Genomic DNA, 20,153 nt, shown 5'->3' with positions numbered 1-20,153 from the left:
TCATATTTACTTGGTAGTAATTTTTTAGTTAGTTCATCTAACAATAGGAAGAGTATTTCTTTTCTTACCTTTTTATTTTATTATTAGGTGTTTTATTTCCAATTAGTCTTAGTATATACATTTTAATTTTATGATCATGCATTTATAACTTTATGAGCTTCTCTGCTATAATCTTGAGACTAATTTATCTCACCTTCTAGGTGGGATAAAATAACTTCAAGTTTGAGATATGAATTTATTTTGAGATTAGTTATATTTTCTATCAATTCCAGCGAGGCTCTTAACTTTGGTGGACATATATAGTTATCTAGTACTTGATGTTGGTGTGAAGTGACAAGTATCTTGTGAAATTAATTGAGGTGTGCGAAAGCTGATTCGAATATCATGATTATCAAATATATATATAAATTTAATCCTAAAATATCTCACCTTATCTCATAAATCAATAACATTCCGAATCAAGTGGTTCTTCTTTCTTCTGAGTAGAATTATTTATTAGTCAATCGATATATGCCTATAACATAAAAAAAGTTTGACGTACACGCTCATATTTATTTAGCATACAACTACCCTAAACATATTTATGTTTAATTTTCTAATGGTATGCATGTTTTCACTGTAATGTTTAAGTCAGAAAATTGTGAGGTGTTATGTTCAAACGAATATATTGTAATTTCATCTATACTCAAATTTTTATTTAGAAAATTAAATGATTACATGTATTAGTGAGGTGAAAAATACCCCATGATATTAATTGAAAAATGCACAATCTGACCCGAATATTAAGATTATCAAAGAAATGTTTAAGTCAAAAGAAGTGAGGAAGATAATGGAATTACAACAGTTTTTCAATCGATGATAATGTATATATTTCTCCGTATTTTAGAATGTATGTACTTGTTCAATTTTATAATAATTTAAATATTTACTTGTATCATGTTAATTCAATCTAAATTAAAATACACATTTATATACAGTGTCTTTTAAAATACCACGGAAGTGTGTTACTTTAAGGGTCATTTGGTATATTGGACAAGCATATATAGTCTTGAAATAAAAATTTTGCTCTGCCTTATTTTTTCTTTAATTAGTTATATGTTACCAATTTATAAAACTCATTTTTCTTTTTACTCAATCCCAAAACGAACAACACATTTTTATATTAAATATATCAATTTACAAATATTTATGATTTATTTTACACCATAGATTTCATTTTTTTTTCTTATATTTAAATAATTTATTTTAAATTAGTAATTAGTACCGAAATAAATTATCTCAATCACATTATGAAAGAATAATAACAAAATTACTTATTACATAATGAAAAATAACAAAGAATACCCTTGAAATCCCTCAATTTTTTTCTACTAAGATGTAAGATATATTATTTTTAATCTAACATACCAAATAACCAATAGAAAAATAATGTTAGAATAACTAATTTCAACCATTTGAATATAAGTAATGTTAAAACTTAAAACCAAAGGACCCATTATCTATTTTTATTTAATAAGGGAAAAGGGTCAAATATACCCCCAAACTATTCAAAAACGTCTAGATATACTCCGTTTAAAGTTTAGCTCACTTGTGCCTTCGCCGTCCAACTTTTGGTATAGATATGCCCTTATGGGCGTTAGTTGATCTGCTGGAAATATGCAGCTCATTTACATTTCTTTAAATGCCAAATTGAATTGCCAGGTCATTTTTACATTACCATATGATATTTATATTAAAAGGAAAAGGGATCAATTATGCCCCTAAACTATTCAGAACTCTTTTAAAACACCTATCCAAGATTGAGGCCTGTTTTTTCTGCTATTGGTTACTTGTAATCTTGAATCTGAGATTGAGGTTTATTGAATTGTGGCAGAGATTGGTTCAACATCAGCCAACACAATACCCAACGTCAGAGGAGATTAATATTGGAAAGATCAAGTTCAAAGAGGGGTTGATTTATGGGTCGGATTAGGGGTATAATTGATCCCTTTGTTATGGGTCAGATAGGTGTTTTAAAAGAGCTCCGAATATTTTAGAGGCATAATTGACCCCTTTCCTATATAATATAAATGTCATGTGGTAATGTAAAAATAACGTGACAATTCTATTTGACATTTAAAAGAAATGTAAAATGAGCTGGATATTTCCAGCAGACCAACTAACACCCATAAGGGCATATCTATGCCAAAAATTGGACGGCGAAGGCACGAGTGAGCCAAACTTTAAACGGGGTATATTTAGATGTTTTCGAATAATTTAAGAATATATTTGATCCCTTTTTAACGGGTTTATTTAGAATCATCTACAAATGAAGGGTAAAGTTATCTTTTATTCTCGAAAGTTTAATTTGTATACTTTTTCCCTTTCAAAAATTAATTTGGGCACCGGAAAAAGAAGTTCTCGGCAGCTGAGCGATTACTCCTCCATGAACAAATTAAGACACTGAAAAAATGGCTGAAGAATCAGAGAAGCGATTTCAGGACGCCATGGATAAGATCTTTCGAACTCCTCCTAAATCCAAACTCAATTCCAGGTTTCCTTTTCCTTCTCTTTACAATTTTATATTTGTTTGTTCGGCGTACAGATTTCATGAATGTTGTTACTTTCAACTTTGAGCTACGGTGATTAATTATGGGGTTTTGATTTGGTTGGTGTAGTGCATCTGGAGTTCAATTGTCAAGAGGCAAGAAGCGTCCGGATATGTCATCAATTGGCAAAACAGTTAACAAGTACAACTTATTAGCTACTAAAGGTTCAGGGGAAGCTCCGCCGTGTAGACCATGGGACCGGGATGATTTGTTTAGAAGGATATCAACTTTTAAGTCTATGACTTGGTTTGCTAAACCACAGGTTCCATATTTTACTGCCCCTTCTTATTATGATTATGATATGAACTTCTTAATTTAAATGTTGAGATTTACTTACATGTATAATCCTTTTTTTAGCCGAGGGTCTATCCGGAATAGTCTCTCTATGTGTACATTTTACCCTATGTTGTTGTTGTAGTACTTGCATACATAAACCTTACTAAATTAAATAGTACTACATCCCTGAGATATACAGACTAAGACTTTTTTAGAGTTTCACCTGGAAAGGGCAGTTCAGCTTGAGCAGGTAAGGTGGATGGGGTATAAACGGGGCAAGTGGAGGAGGTAGAAGCCCAATTATGGGTTCAGCCGACTGAGTAACTTTTCTTCAAATAGTGTATTTGTGTTGAGTTGTTCTGAAAATCTAGAACCCAGTTATTAGCACTTATAATCATCTTTCTAAAAATCCAGAATCCATTAAGTTAAATCTTGTGGTTGGGGGGACAGAATGGCGGCCTTCCTGCACCCCATTGCCAAACCTAAGTAACAAACATGTAATGCCTCAAGAACTTTCTTTTATGCTTCTTCACCATATTCTTTTACTCAGTTGTTCTTGTAATAGAGAAGCATAAGGGAACAGATAACAAACTTTCTTTCTGTACCTCTTGAATGATAAGATTTTTCTCAGTTGTTGTAATCGAGAAGTATAATCATTTAGGACAACTCCAAAGCTAATTGTTGTAGTTGACTGCTCGAGCTTATACAGGCTTTGATCCTTATCCTAGGAGATTCGTCATAGATTTTTTAGTGTGTGTTTCTTCTTCCTTTAGAACTTATCATCTCCTTTACATTCCTATTATCCACTTATTTCTTCTTTATGTTCTTGTAAAGATTAGGTTTACATCTTTCCTTTGAAAAAAAAAGCATCTTTCCTTGTGTGATTTTCCTTCTGCTAATCTATTTGTACAGAAAACTGTCTCCACTCTGCCATGTTGTAAATCTTATACCACAATGCTTTTGTTCCTTGGCAGACAATCAGTGCTGTTAACTGTTCTAGAAGGGGTTGGATCAATGTGGATATGGATACCATTGCCTGTGACGCATGTGGATCACGAATGCTCTTCACTACTCCGCCATCTTGGGCACAACAACAAGGTAAGCTCTACATCTTTACTACGTTTGTGGCATTTGATATCTCACTATGTTTCTTAAAACAGAAGCACTTGGTCATTGTTACCTCATTCTCCTTTTGTAACTAATTTGTGCTTCTCATTTCATGGTTCTCCCATTCGTGGGCATCAGTTGACAAAGTGGCCTTGGTGTTCAGCTTGAAGCTAGATAGTGGACACAAGCTACTTTGCCCTTGGATTGACAATGTCTGCGATGAAAAACTAGCAGATTTTCCACCTACGGCTACTGTTGTGCTTGTTGATCAGTATAAAATTCGGCATTCTGCTCTATCACAGCTTGCTGCTCTTCCTGTGATTTCACCTAAGGCCATTGATTTCTTGAGAAACCCTCAGCTGGAACAATTTCTGCGAGAATCTTTAACTGTGGAACGTGATGAATCCATGCAAACTCCCCAAGAAGAAACCAGAAATGAACCCACTTCAGTTTCTTCTCTCACATATTATCAGGTATTAAAGGAAATGTGAGCATGTAGTTTTTCGTTGCAGGTGAATGGTGACAAGTACAAAAGTGCTGCTAACCCTTACTGGACTTGATCTCTCTGATTTAATAAGCATGATGGCAAGAGTTAGTGTCCAAGTGTACATCTTGCTATAAAAATTTGTCTTATCCATTTTCCGGTTGATTGCCAACCCTATATCCCTAGGTTCTTTTCTTTTGAAGGGAAGGGGTGGGGGTTGAGAAATCTTAGAATTATCACGAGACTTTATCGTTCTTCTTCTTCTTTGGGGAGCGCAGGTGGGGTTGGTGAGCAGTGTCTATATCCTATCAAACTATAAATTTAATTTCTTAGCTTAGACTTATTTAAAATATTATATGAGCTGATTTTTTTAAAAATTAATTGCTTTTGTTAGATGAAGTAGTTATGTTTGTCAATTTGTGGTTTTTGATATGTGATATATTGAATCGCAATTTGTGGTTTTTGATATTGTGATATATTGAATCATGTTTAGGCACAAAAGCTCATTAGCTTGTGTGGGTGGGAACTCCGCAGACTGCCATATTTGGTTGACCCCAAGGATCAACTGAATCAATCTAGTAAGGATGCTAATCTCTCAGATAAGTCTATTTTGAGCAGAAAAAGTCAGACTATTACTGTCTACAGTTCATGTACTGATAAGACTTCTGAGAGCAAGCCAGATGATGACAATCAAGCTTCTGAAGAAGCAGTAATCAATCCAAATTCTGTTGTTCTCGACTGCAAGTTTTGTGGGGCTTGTATTGGTCTATGGGATTTTTCCATGGTTTCTCGGCCTTTGGAATTTCTACGAGTAAGTGGATACACACAGGTCAACAATGACCATATCAATCACACCGACGGTGATGAAAATCTTCTCTCAGGCAACAGTGATCGTGATGAGAGTAGAGAATGCACAGGACAAGTTGCAACTTCTGCTAACGCTATGTTAGATAGAAGACCACCAAATTTCAACCTGACGATTGCCGGTGGTCCTCCTCCAGTAACACATAATTATAGGGCAAAAATATCTCTGCCAATCATTGGACGGAATTTGAGAGCATGGTTTATTGCTGAATCTGAGCTTAAGGATGATTTAGTAACCAAGAGCTCATCTGGTGTATGCAAAAATCCAGAGTTTCTTGCAGGAGAAAATACTGAGGAAGGAACTTCACTGTCTACTTCGGAAGTGATTACAGAAGCTCAACCCGAAAACAACCAGGCTGCAGCACAAGTTTCTGGTAACACCACTGAAATGGCTGATAATGCAGAAAGTATGAACAAGGTTGATCCAGCAGTCACGGAACATTGTAAGGACAAGTTTGGAAATGATTTTGGATCATCTAGTCGAGGTAATTCAGTTTATTGTAAATTGTACAATATTCTATGATCATGAATGCCGATTAGCATTGGCACTGTTGCAATTTGTGTAGTGTTCTATAATCATGCTTGCCCATTAGCATTGGCACTGTTGCAATTTGTTCCATGAAGTGGATTTAAAGTGGCAATTGGAGGGTGAACCAAGTTTGTTAGCACTTTAGCAATACAGATCCAGTTTCCAGAAATGTCCATGTTTAACCTAGTTTTTCAGCATTTTTTAATATAGTTCCAGTTTCATGAAATGGTCCAAGTTTGGTATGCATGCGTTGAAATGCATATCGGACCTGCATTGCTGTCCAAGGACTGTTCGGTCTCTTCTTATTTTGAACATCTTTCAAAAGGACCATATGAAGTGCTAGGCTTCATCTTCCTTTTGGTATTCTCTTTTATGTCCATGAATCAGTAGTACAACACCTATCTACATTCTGCTGTCTATCCAAAGACCACACCTCATGATGCCCAAGTTTTTCAGTCTTCTCTAGCTTCAAGTCTAGGCAGGCCCCTTCCTTATTCCGTGATCTCATTTTGAGTTCCATCATGTTGCCTCTTTCAGTGTTTTATCTGCTTTGCCTATATATCAGACATATACGCTTGGGAAAGAGATTTTTCAACCAATATACAATTTCACAGAAGTATCACTTTTTCATGCAGAAATTCTTCTGATGAACAACACTCAGCACTCTTAGTATGTATACTTCAATTTTAAGTGTTTAAGGAGGTACATCTCCCTGCATGCTGCAAATGCAGTATCCTAATGCTTTTCTGTTTGGCGTCCGGGGTGGGGGTGTTAATATTGTTAGCAATAGAAAAGAAAAAGGAGGTGCATTTTTTCTATGTTGGGCGTATAAGTGTAACTGACAGACTATGTTATCTTTTCAGGGAAGGAGTTGCCAATTCTATCCTTAGATAAAGCTTTGGAGTTTGATCCATTCAAGCTGCACAGATATTTTTGCCCCTGGATAGCATCTAATGGTGGCTCTCCACCAGGATGGGAACAAACATTATCTGCTTTAGAACGTCATGAGAAATCTTCTTCTCCTTTGTCCAATCATACTCCATCTTCCTTGATTAAGGTAAGGAAGTAGTAAACTAGTACTAATAGATAAAGTAGCATGTCAGTAAGGATAAAGACATGTTGTTAGTTAATTATAGTAGTAATTGGGCTAGCAAAATATGAAGCAGATAACAATCTGTAGCTAATTAAAGCAAACCTTATTTGTCACATTTAGGTTGGTGTCTGGCAGATCTATTGATGAATGCTGCTCCTTCTATTCCTTTACAAAAAATCAGTTTCATCATGCCCTTGACTTGGATAACTACAATTTGAGGTTCTTGGATATATAACTTGAGAACTTGAGGCAAGATCATTTACATTAAACTAGTGATGTTAGTAATTCCAAAAAAAAGGAAGCATTTGAATACTGCATTATGTACTTCAGAGAATTGAATCCATGCTTAGACCAAGCATAATTCAGAGAATTGAAGTTGTCAGTGTTGTCTTTTTGTTTGCTGATAATTGAAAACGATTTATCAGCTGATTTTATAGCTCATTTAATTTGTCAAAAATTTTGCTTGGGCGCAGCTGTTTATTTGAATTTAATGTTTTAGTTTATAGTGGTGTTAGAGGAATTCTATCTGGTGAGTTGGCCCTTAAAACCCATTGTTAGTGGTTTGTCTGTGGTGTTTGAGACAGTGCAAGGATAAGCTTCCTTTTGATCTGTTGATACCAGATGGTCCGAGTAATGCAATGAATGAAAAAATTCTATCGCCAGAAAGCAACTGACCTATCTTGTTTTGGTCTATGCAGGTGGATGATCCTGTTGCTTCAGTGCAAAAGCTTTTTACATCCCCACAGGCTAAACGAAGGAAGCTTGTTCGTCCAAGTTAATTCAGCAAAGTTATCCATGTGATGGAGTACACCCCATGGTTCACGAGGAAAAAAAATTTCACCATTAAGACTGGGTGATAAGATCACCTTCCCGGTGGAGACAGTTTCTGCATCTTATTGCCTATATTTTACGTGCATGTTAAAACCATGTGCTTTGAAGAATACTCTAAAGGATGAGCCTCTGTTCTAGGCTTGTTGTAGTGGTAATTAGCAAGACATTGTTTCATATGATATCTCCGACCAGAGAGGCTTTTTGTATTATTGACTAGTTATTTGGAAGAGGATTGTAATCTGCTTTTTTTAGATAGAGAAAGTAAACAAGGGGAAGACACCATTATTACCATTGCTGTAAGCTTTCTGAAGAGGTAAAAATTTCAGGAGGAATTTATTTTGTACATGATTTTTGTACACTTTTATTTGAGCAGTTCTTCCTCTCAACAGAAATGGAAGGACAAAAATCTCTCAACGGCATCTTTGATCATTCCATCAAGCCGCAATTTGTTATTTTCACCTTTGAGTAAGGTCTGTTGAAGCCTCTCTCTGCAACTACAGCTCTTTTATCTCCTATCAACTTGGCCGCCCTGTCGATAAAACCAGAAAATTGGTTGGTTATGTCTTGTATATACTATGATCTTCTTAATTGGTTAGTCTATTTTATATGTTCTTGTTTTGTCAAATATCATTAGTAGCCACCTGAACTAAGTGAATGGGAGATTGCCAGTACCTGAAATAAGGAGAACTTGTATTCTCTTTCACAGTTTTGACTTGGCCAAGTTTCTCAACAACATCCATCCCCTCCAAGACACTCCCAATAACTAAAGCAGATGTATCTAACTCAGGTGAGTCTTTAAGGGCAATTGTAAACTCTGTTCCATTCACATCTTTTCCTACTTCTTCTTGATCGATTTCGAGCTTCCCTCCTCGAGCAACCAGCTTCATCTTTGGAGGTGGTTTTGAAGGGTCTCTAACAATAAGGCTAACACTTGTTGCTACATTCTTGGTACCCTGACACATTTCACTCTGTTTCTCCCATTCATCTACGAGGTTATCGATTGCCATTGTTCTTCCAGTATTCTTGGCAAGTTCAGCATCCACACCATATGACCTCAATCCACCATGTTGTACATAATTTGGCATTATCCTCACAAAATCTTTTCTTCTATAGCTTACCCCTGCTGCTCCACTAACAAGATTACTGAACCTTGATGACCCAAACGGGGCACTATCACCATATAATCCGATAACAATCCTTCCTATAGGTTCCCCATCAACTGATACTTCAAGAAATGCTCTCTTTGTTACATTCTGATTTGAACAATATTCAATTTTTCTTGAAGGTTCTTGCTCTGGTTCTGTTTTATCGGGAGGAAGTTCATCTGCTCTTGCCCTTGATAGATTCAATGGCTCAATAGCTTGGGATCCTAATAGTAAAAGCAAGGATGAACTAGTACTGATGGCAAGTTCTCTACGCGAAAATTTGATACATTTGCTAATAGTTGTGGCTTGAATTTGTTTAGGAGGAAGAGGGGTTGCTGGAGGCTGAAGAAATTGAGCTGAAGACTGCATAATTTACTGATTTTAGTCCTCTCTAATTGTTTCTCAACATTTCAAATAGGTGGAAGAAGTCTGTTTTTCTAAAGTTTGATTCTGTGGATAGAAACAGCAGAAGCCAATCCCCTAATTTCTAATACTATCATGCTACTGGTTTATAAAGACTTGACTGGGCCATCCTTTTTCACTTGGCTCATTTGAGCATCATTCAACTTAGAATAATTATTTTTTAGGGAATTAACATGTGGCGCAGTGGTGGGATTGCTCCACCTTTAATCAGAGGTTTCGAGTTCGAGCCATGGGTATGAGAAAAATTTTGTTGGGAGCGCCACTCCCGAATGAGCCTTGCAGTATGCGATTTGGATTTCTTCAGAACTCTAATGCGGGCTCAAGACACTGGGTGGGAAACCAAAAACAACTACTGTATTATTTAAATAGCTGCCGAGAAAAAAACAAATGATCAAAAATACACCTAAGTAATCCGTGGGATATAATTTCATGAGCTAATTTTGTCACCTCTAATTGGTATAAACTAGAAAAAGTCATAAACATCTATCAAAACTTAGGTCAAAATGTTAGTTACAACATACCTTACTAGTGAACATGTCTGCTCTTTGCGTAAAATGATAGTTACATACCTTACTAGTTACTAGTGAACAAGTCTGCTCTTTGCATAAAATGTTAGTTATACATGTTACTAGTGAACATGTCTACGCATCACGTGATTGTATAAATATGACAAATTAAGTAAATAAAAAGAAAAAAACTTGTTGTGATTGTTAAAGAATGACAAAAGTCTCACATTGGTGATTAATGAGATGGGTGGACTCCTTAAAAGGCTTGGGCAATCCTCCTCCCTTCGAGCTAGCTTTTAAGGTGTGAGTTAGGCCTAAGACCTAATTTAACATGGTATCAAAGCAGGGCCCATCTCACCAATGTTGGGCCCCTAAAATCAAAATTGCCCACACACCAAATGCGAAGCACTGGTCGTGAGGTGGAGTGTTAAAGAATGACAAAAGTCTCACATTGGTGATTAATGAGATGGGTGGGCTCCTTAAAAGGCTTTGGCAATTCTCCTCCCTTTGAGCTAGCTTTTGGGGTGTGAGTTAGGCCTAAGACCTAGTTTAATAGTGATCATATTAGCTAAAGAATTAATACGTAGTTTATATAAATTTCTTTCCTTTTAAATGGAGCTTTTTATTTTGAAGAGTGTTAATAAAACCTAATGTTGCAATATACCTAAAAGAAATTCTTTTTTGGAAAGATTAACCTTTAAAAATATAGTATTTATCATAACTTCAATATTAAGATCTTTTCCTTTTATTCTTTTCCACATGATTTTTCTGGGAAGAGATTTAATTTATAAAATAAAAAACATCAAGAAATATATATCGACATTAATATTATTTGTGACCTTAGAAGTTGAGTGAATAAACATCTAAGACAGTGATGGCTCTATACATCTCAAATTTTCCAATTATCTAAATAATCATTAAATGATTGAATTTTCACATGTTCACAATTTTTTTAATGAGTGTATTGATCATACATTTGGAAAAAACAAATTAAAGTGAAAACAATTACTTGTTCATCTCTCATAATTATAGCTTATTAAAATTATTGTCAACAAAATAGTATATAGTCCTCGCTAAATCTCATAATTATAGCTTATTAAAATTATTGTCAACAAAATAGTATATAGTCCTCGCTAAATCCTATGATTGTCTACAAATAATTACAGAGTTCAACAATATATTTATTTATTTTTTAAATGAAGAGACTATGCACTTTTTTTTCAATATTTTTAGTTGGTCATCATAATTTTATGCCACTAAATATATAAAAACAAACAAATTACACACAAATCAAACAGCTCTAAATACATGTTCTTATCCAAAGCTGTTTATATCGAATTTTCTGGACATAAAAAATAAATGAACCACAAAAACACGTTAGAGATATACAATCTTTCACTTTGATCGCCATCCAACTTAGAACAATTTTTAAAAAAAGGAAAATTAACCTAAATAATAGTCACTCGTAAAATAAAATAGATGATAGATGCATAATATATTTAATTTTTGATTTATTTTTTTATATATTCATCCGTTTATTAGGTAGTAAAATTGAACAAATAAAACATTTCATCTCTTTTAATTACACTCATTAGTCTCAATAAGTCGTAAAACCCCATACATTTTCTACTTGAGGTTGATACGATTAATTAAAGGAAATAACACATTTTATATAATTAACTTAACTACCTTATACACGAATGAAAATACATTTTTTCAAAATATAAACTAAAAATATATAATTCAAAGACTTTATTGTATCTAAATAAAATATTTTGAAAGTTTAAATAGGCTGAATAGCAGTTTGAATCCAATCCCTAGTTTTTTTTTTTTTTTAAAAAAACAAGTGATTATGATAAAACAAAAGAAGGTAAAGAAAAAAACAAAATCTCACGTGGGAAAGCACACAATAAACAAAAGAGGAAAATTAGATGAGGAGGGAAAAACAGGTCATTACATAAATACAAATATACAAAATAGGAAAAGAGGCTAAAACAGTGCTTCCCTCGCATTTGACAAGTGCTCAAATAAAACGTGAAGTGGTTTTTTTTCCTTCTTCTCCTTCGCTCGGATTGTTGTAATCTCTTCTCTATAAATTGATCGGTACCGATTTATTAGGTTTTCACTTCTCTCATGGCAGCAGCAGCAACTACCGGCATTCATCAGAGAGCAAGGACGGCCGAATTAAGGATCGGAGCTCTTATTTCTGTCACTTCGATATCTGATATGCGCTATGAAGGATTTTTAGATGAAATTAACCCTCATAGCCTTGGTCTTCAATATGGTATACATTTTTCTCACTCTTTGCTATATCTGTATGTTTTTATAACGTTGCATTGGTTATTCTTAGTAGTTTATTTTGTGGTTTGATCGGGTTGATTTTGAGTTGTTTTAAATTTGTATAAAACTACTGAGAAATGCTCCTTCGCTCACTGAGTATCTGATGTACTCTTTTTTTTTTTGATGGATCGGGATGTTTTGATAGCTCTTCATTGGTTATATGTAAGGATTTTTGTGGTTTTGAATCATCAATTTGAGTTGTTTTTGTACAAAACCACACAAAAATAGTCATTTCCTCATTTTGATACTACTTTTTGTTCTTTTTTTTGTGGTATTTGTATGTTTTGATAACTCTTAATTGGTTATCTGGACTGATTCTTAGTGATTTCATGGTTTTGAAGCATCAATTTTGAGTTTTTTTTTTTGTACAAAACCCCTTTCCTCATTTTGATACTACGTTTTGTTCTTTTTTTGTTGTATTTGTATGTTTTGATAACTCTTCATTGGTTTTCTGGACTGATTCTTAGTGATTTCATGGTTTTGTGGTTCTATAGCATCGATTTTGAGTTGTTTTTGTATTAAACCACACAAAAATAGTTCTTTCCTCACTTTGATACTACTTTTTGTTCTTTTTTTGTTGTATCTGTATGTTTTGATAACTCTTCATTGGTTTTCTGCACTGATTCTTAGTGACTTCATGGTTTTGTGGTTCTATAGCATCGATTTTGAGTTTGTTTTTGTATTAAACCACACAAAAATAGTTCTTTCCTCACTTTGATACTACTTTTTGTTCTTTTTTTATGTTTTGACAACTCTTCCTTGGTTATCTGGACTAATTCTAAGTGATTTCATGGTTTTGTGGTTCTATAACATCGATTTTGAGTGTTTTTTTTTTGTACAAAACCGCACAGAAATAGTCATTCTCTCACTCTGATACTACTTTTGTTCTTTTTTTGTTGGATCAGTATGTTTTGATAACTCTTCATTCTTAAGTGATTTTGTGGTTCTTTGGCGTCGATTTTCAGTTCTTTTTATTCAAAACCACAGAAAAATAGTCCTTTCCTCACTTTGATATTAATTTTTGTTCCTTTTTTGTTTTGAATCTGTGTGTTTTGATAACTCTTCATCAGTTATCTGTATGGATTCTTAGTGGTTTCGTGGTACTATAAACTCATTGTGAATTGTTTTGTACAAAACCACACAGAAATAGTACTTCTCTTGTTGTTGTTTTTTTCCAGTTAATATGGCCATTGGGTGATTTTTGGAATTCTGTAGTGATTTTGGTATGTATGTGTGTTGTGAGAGTTTCCGGTGATCAACACTGACAAATTGGATCATCTAGTGACAGCTACCGATACAAATATCATCAGTTATCGTATTTGTTGGTGCTATTATTAAAGTTTTGTTGGGAGCATTGACAAAAAAGGCAAAAAGATGTAATTTATCCTAGAAGGAAGAATTAAAGATCAGTTGGTTTTGACAAAAAAGAAGAAAAATCAATCACTTGGTTTACAAGATGGGCGATGTATCTCCTCTAGGAAATAAAAATGGCAAAGAAAGTGTAGACAAGGAAAATATAGGGTACGTAATTGTAAGTAGCTTCACAAAAGAAAGAAAAAAAAGTAGTGAAAAGTAAAATAGAACTTTTCTTTCACACTACTTTGTTAGGGAAAGCATTAACCCTAACAACACCAAACAACTTGCTAGAGAGGCCACTTAAATTAGTTAAGAATCTTTACAAATTCAATGTTACCTTGGGAGTTCACCAAGGTAGCCTTAGTAGGGATATTTTCAATTATTTTAAAAATGGTTTTTAGTATTTTTTTTTTTTGTTTCTACTCGAGATAGGGGTATGGTCTGCGTACACTACCCTTTCCAAACACCATTTGTGGAATTTTACTTTGATGTTATTGTTGTTTGTAGTATTCTTTATTTAGCTCTAAACCCAAACTTCCATTCTCAATTAACGAAAGGATCAATGTTCAAAATTTACTTGTATTTCGTAATAGTTCCTCATACTTTGGATCTCAGCATTCATTATGGGATGGAGGGAATAACATTTACTATAATTATATTCCTAAATAAGCTCATCTTTCAGTAAGTGCATATTTTTAGATTAAGTTTCTGAAATTTTCAGTTGTTTTGAAGCTTATCGTCAATATTGAAATAGAATATGGTTACAAATGTAGGGAAAAGGCATAAATTCACCCTCGAACTTATCTCGAAAAGTCAGTTACACATTTAAATTAATATAATGACCTATTACACACTTCTACCACTAAATACTGAATGTTTTTATCGCCTAAGACGTGTAGCACCACTCTCACAATGGAAAGTGTATCACACTTGCACCACATCAATGCCATCACTACCACATTAGATGTCATGTCAAATTTTGGCTAAAATTCTCCATATTATTCAATTGTTTCTTCTTCAATGAACACCACCATGAAACCACTACCATTGCCGCCATATTACTACCAAATCTATATATTTCACCATGAAAATCAAAATAGTCACCATAAATTTCACCACCTGCGATCAAATCCACCATCGAAAGCATACTATCACCATTATCCCCACAATAATGTAAGATCCACAACAAAATTTGACACCCATAAACAAACTCATCACCATCAAAAGGTACAAACCCACCACCAAATATCACTACCACCATTGTCAATATCAAAATTTTCTTCTCCACAACCTTCAATTCCCGCTTCTTTGTCACCCCACGCCAACAAATCCATCATTATATTTTATTTTTTAAACTTAATCATCAATTTTATCAATCACCAACAAAGTCGAAGAGAAAAATCAAATATAATAAAAATGGTGAAATCGAATAAGCATTAAAATAGTATATGATTTGGGGTGGGGGAGAGGATTTTGATAGTGGAGGGGGGAGCGGGCTAGGGTGATAGTAAAAAGATTAGGGGGTAAAAAAGTTCATTTTTAAATAGTAAAGGTGTGTAATACGTTGTCAGGATAGTTTAAGCGTGTAACTGACTTTTCGAAACAAGTTCAAGGGTGAATTTATGCCTTTTCCCACAAATGTATAGTAACTTCTCCAATTACTAATTGGAAATAAAACACTTTTTTTCTGGAAAGAAATTAACAAATATTTTTGCTGCAAGCAACCAAATAAAGAAAGTGAATCTTTTATGTACTTGTCTCCATTTAGTTAAGTAATATGATGATTTCTAGTTCCTGGATTTTGTTTTTTGTTCATCTATTAATAATTTTAAATATATCTAGTGTAGCTGCTACTGACAGTAATTCAGTTATTTGTCCAGATTTATGTATTAGTAAGTATTGGAGGCGTAGAACACTCTTCTCATGTTGAATTGTCTTCATATGATCATGTACCCTTTTGATGCATAATTATATAATCTATATCTGGCTGCAGTGAAATTCTTTGGGTCGGAAGGACGCTTGAAATATGGCCCTCAGATTCCTGGACGGGACCGAATCTACGATTATATATACTTACGCGGAAGCAACATAAAGGTGAGTTTTTCAGTCATTTGATAAAATTTGTTAGTTTGTTCCTTCCTTGAAAATTCTGTTGTATTCCCTAAAACAAATTTGGTAATCTATGATCCCGACCCCAACTTTCTTGGGATGGGGCTAGTTGTTGTTGTACATCAATATGGTGTTAGTTACACGGCCAAAAGAGTTCAGTACAAGTCCTTTGATGTTGAAAGTGGAGAATATCCCATAATTCTGAAGCAGAACTGCGTTGCGGTATTGGAAGTTTGTGGCAGCCGGCCTGTGAGTGACATTGGATGGTGAACATCCTGCATTTATCATTTTGTTTAATCTGCATACAGTTTTGTTTCTTAAAAAGAAGACATGATAGAAAAGGTATCCTTTATATGAAATTAGTGCCTTGGAATGAGGAGAAAAAGATGGAGGTTTTTTTAATGAGGAAGAAATCCTTGCATTCTCTACCAGAGCTGGAAGGTTTTCTTAATGTTGAAACATCAACTGAATAAACAGTAGATCTCCATTTATAGACATTATAAAATACTCTTTCTTTCTTCCGAAAACATGATCTCGTACTGGATTTCTCTTTTTCCTTTAATTTGCCTTGAGTTGCCTCAGGATCTGCAGGTTATATCTTCTCCTTCACCTTCAACTACATCTGCTGTACCTGACGATCCTGCGATACTACGGGTATATTTTTCTTATACGGATTAGTTTTTCTGATTACACCCTGGATGCTTGTCTAACCTTCTGCATGAAAATCTTTTGCAGCCTCGTTTTGGTCACCCCACTCCTACAACTATTGCCTTAACATCTCATGGTGCTGCACAAGTAGCAAATGTTACTACCTGTGCACAGCCCATCCTCCCTGTTACATCATTCCAGTTGAATCAGCCCCGTCCCCGTGACCTATCAGCATCAAGTTCAAGCTTTGGGGGCTCATTTCTTCCTCCTCCACCTGCAAATATCAGTAGGCTTGCTGTGCCTAGTTATTGGCCAGGATTAGTTGGGTCCTCAGGAGGAGTTTCTTATTTTCAACACCAATTTCCTCCGCCTCCACCGAGTTTGATGGCATCACAGGCCCCAGTTCAACAGCAAGCGCAACACCAGAATGTCAATACCTCTGTAGTTGGTGGATCCCGTTATTATGAACACCATCATCCCTTGTTGCTGGGTCATAGTACTGGTTCCCCAACTACGCTTCCTTCCTTGCTATCTGGCCGACAAGTGACATTTTCTTTGCCAGAAGTAGAACAGTTAGGAGCGAGGCAGTCCTCTCCATCTCAGTCACTGCAGACCGCAAACATAGAAGAAAAGACTGCTATAGCACCGGTAATGGAGCCTCTTCCATCAAATAGCAGTGAAGAAACCTCGGAGTCACTGATGAAACCCACAACTGAAACTGTATGTCCACTCTTTGTCCCTCATCTACTAGTTTGTTCTTCCTCATGATATGATTTGGCCATTTATAGTAAACAATTAAGCTGATGTCACCCTTTTTTAAAATTATGTTTCGTGGGTAAACCTAATTTGGTCCTTGTCATTGATCAGTTAAACCATAAATATTGCTGAATGTTGATTAGCAAACAATCAAGTCTATTCTTCCTGCATGAAGTTACTTGTAAACTACATTAAAGATTTTAAAAAATGAAAGCTGCAAATACTAACCAAAATTGCTCTCAACCCCATGAAACTTAAGATGTAAGCATCTTCCACCCTGGCTTCCGTCATGCTTTAACACTTCACAAAAGCTAGACCATTAGGTTAATGTACATGGTAAGCCATAAGCTGACTCCTCCTTCTTTGGAGGTTCTGTTATGTGTTTGTGCTTCCTTCTAATTTTTTGGATCACATTGTCCCAAAACAACACTAGTCAATATTCTTCTACTTGTTTCTCATGTGCTCAACAATACCCTTTCTTTTTTTCCGTTCTTCTTCTACTTGCAGGGATCTACATCATCTCCTCATGATAAAAATCAGTCTGCTCGGGGAAGAGATCAGGTAATTATCTCTTCTGTTTGCGTTTTCATTTAAGCCTACATAGGTATTGATATGAGTCTTAGGGGATGTTTATTTATTATGCATTCATGTCCCTCATTCGCACAAAGGCCGTTCACTAGGACGGCCAAATGTGGTAACTCAACACACTTGTTTGACTTCTTTGAATTGCTAGTTTAAACTGGTATTTTGGCCTGTTTCTTGTATAGAGATATTGCCTCCATCTCTTGTTTCACTTTCCTTGGTGCCAAGCCAAAAATAAAGTTCAAGTATTTTCTGTACCTGTGGCCTCCTGTTTTATCCACATCTCTTAGTCCAAAATTTCATTTACGTCTCACATGTACACTCGCTATTTACCATTGGTTTTTTTTTGGGCTTCCCACTCGGTGTCCGGAACCTGCATTGGATCTCCGACTAAATCTGGATCCAAATAGACAATGTTTGGATACATATATATCTTGTTTTCCTCTAATTAACAACTACAAATTTGACCTCATTCCTCTCCCCCTAGTGGAGATCTCCTTTTCCTTTCAAATCCTTTGCACATAGGGAAATGTGAGTTTTGCTCTCTTAATTATTTTTTTAATTTTTTCCTTGTTGGTTTGTTAATAACTTTCCTGAAAATAACTTTTGTTTCCATGTTCAGAATGCCGGTGTCATAAGAAGATTTGAAGTGGACTTTGATTTCGAGAGAATGAACAAAAAGTTCAACAAGAAAGAAGTTTGGGACATCTTCAGCAACGGTGATGCCAGAGACGTACACCATAGGAAGGTAAGCAAGCTGGTGTAAATTTATAAGCTTTCTAATTAAGGTTTGCGATGCTCTGTGCATGTGGCGTTTCTAATTCTGGCTGGTTATTTATTGACTTCTCTCTGTTCTGCAGCCTGTTTACCATAAGGACGAGTTCTTTGACTGTCTTTCTTATGGTCTACCAGAGCATGAATCCAGAGTGATGCTCTCTGAACAAATGAGAATAGACAACGAGGTAATGTTGTCCGATATTGTCATTATAAACACTCATCATTTTTTCATTCTATTAAGAGACCTGTTTATGTGTTGCCAGACCTTTGGAGTAGAGATCCCAATAGTCCATCTGGATCATGAGAATGGACCACACTCGTCTAGGACATCTCAAGCCTCACTGGGTGGCAGAGGACATGGCAATGTGCGTGGTCCTGTAAAACAGGTGTGGAGGCGTGTCTCAAAATGAGAATTCATGTTCAATTTAATCTTATGGTCGAAAACTATTCAAAGCTGTAAGGCTTGGTAATTATACTAGTGGTAAATGATCAGCTGATACCATCACTTCCTGAGGAAGAGATAGACATCTTTGCTTTTGCTCTAACTTCTTTTACAAACTTTCTTGACATTCTTGGATGGATGCTTTTGTTAATGGATTATGAGCTGGGTGCAACAAGCAGTAAAATTCGGCGATTTCATGCTATAAGGTTTGAAAAGTAAATGCTGATAATTGAGCTCGACTATAATGGTAATTTGCAAGTGTTGTTGCAAGGTTTAAATCCGAGCTTGCATTTACTGCATACCGTTACTTGTTAAACTTAGTAATATTACTCTTTATATTCTACCTTCATAAAATAGAGGTAAGTTTACGTAAAACTAATGGTATATTATAGTTTTACATATAATATTTCATGCAGACAAACTTTTAGAGAGTGTTTAGATCTCTCTTTGACATGTTCTCCAACTTGGCAACTTAGAGCCTGATAGCAGGGAATTTGCCTAATTTCCATTAAGACTACAAAAAGAAGTTTATAACTTTATATACTATATTAATTAATTAAATCCTTGTTCTTTTGTTATCTTCCTGGTGGATAAAGAATATAGATGAAATTAAAGCATTATTCTTTTGATATCATTATTCTGGTGTGTGAATTTACACAAATAGCACTCTTTTTTTCTCTAGCTAGCATATATACAAAAAATTAATGAATTATACTAATAAAGAATATATAGAAGAGACAAATCAGACAACGTACATAGCGTTTGATTAATAAAGTGTTGTCGTCTGAATAAGCTAATTATTAAAACAAACAACATTTACTAACAAACCGCTTCTTGTTGCATGCCTTTGTACTTTAGGATCTCGAGGCTGTTTTTCCTCAGAAAAAAATTCAATAAACTTTTCCAAAAAGAAAAATAAAAAGAAGAAAAGTTTCAAATGCCATTGAGAATCATTTGTAAAGATAGTACGGTCTCCGTTCCCTTTTATTCATTCATTTTAAATTTGATACATCTTTTAAAAATAATAACAATTAATATGAATATTTTATCATATTACCATATTAATTAATGTATATGGTTTTACTATCTTAGGTTTTAGACGTACAATTTGAGAAAAAAGTAATTATATTTGATATAATATTAAAAATAAAAAAATTACTTTAAAATGTGAAGAAGTAAAAGTGAAGAGAGGATGTTTTACTGCTCTTAATTTAAAAGGTATAATCTAAGATCAGTTACAAAAGACCCTTTTTTGACTCATATCGCTTTCACCAGTCACTTCCTCCTCAGAGTGAGT

General features: G+C 34.7%; 3 protein-coding genes across 3 annotated transcripts; 2 read left to right on the top strand and 1 right to left on the bottom strand.

Moving 5' to 3' along the window:
* Positions 1 to 2,410: 2,410 nt before the first annotated feature.
* Positions 2,411 to 8,051, top strand: LOC125832136 (uncharacterized). Its single transcript, XM_049511279.1, has 7 exons — positions 2,411 to 2,533; positions 2,658 to 2,850; positions 3,839 to 3,962; positions 4,110 to 4,444; positions 4,949 to 5,804; positions 6,712 to 6,905; positions 7,640 to 8,051. The coding sequence occupies exons 1-7, from the start codon at positions 2,451 to 2,453 to the stop codon at positions 7,718 to 7,720; spliced, it is 1,866 nt and encodes a 621-aa protein (XP_049367236.1). The 5' UTR covers positions 2,411 to 2,450; the 3' UTR covers positions 7,721 to 8,051.
* LOC125832150 (peptidyl-prolyl cis-trans isomerase CYP26-2, chloroplastic) lies at positions 7,997 to 9,384 on the bottom strand. The gene is made up of 2 exons (XM_049511299.1): positions 8,445 to 9,384; positions 7,997 to 8,301 (listed from the first exon to the last, which is right to left on the bottom strand). Exons 1-2 carry the CDS (start codon positions 9,284 to 9,286, stop codon positions 8,199 to 8,201), a joined length of 945 nt encoding a protein of 314 aa, XP_049367256.1. The 5' UTR covers positions 9,287 to 9,384; the 3' UTR covers positions 7,997 to 8,198.
* A 2,595-nt stretch (positions 9,385 to 11,979) lies between these two features.
* Positions 11,980 to 18,824, top strand: LOC125832312 (protein decapping 5-like). Its single transcript, XM_049511451.1, has 8 exons — positions 11,980 to 12,130; positions 15,536 to 15,636; positions 16,234 to 16,305; positions 16,387 to 17,019; positions 17,563 to 17,616; positions 18,260 to 18,385; positions 18,498 to 18,599; positions 18,678 to 18,824. The coding sequence occupies exons 1-8, from the start codon at positions 11,980 to 11,982 to the stop codon at positions 18,822 to 18,824; spliced, it is 1,386 nt and encodes a 461-aa protein (XP_049367408.1).
* Positions 18,825 to 20,153: the final 1,329 nt, after the last annotated feature.

The sequence above is a fragment of the Solanum verrucosum genome, unplaced genomic scaffold (genome assembly GCF_900185275.1).
Source record: "Solanum verrucosum unplaced genomic scaffold, falcon-dt-bn FXZP01000009.1, whole genome shotgun sequence".
In the NCBI taxonomy this organism is placed as follows: Eukaryota; Viridiplantae; Streptophyta; class Magnoliopsida; order Solanales; family Solanaceae; genus Solanum; species Solanum verrucosum.
The sequence above is the reverse complement of the archived record's forward strand: the minus strand, read 5'-3'. Positions and strand labels throughout refer to the sequence as shown.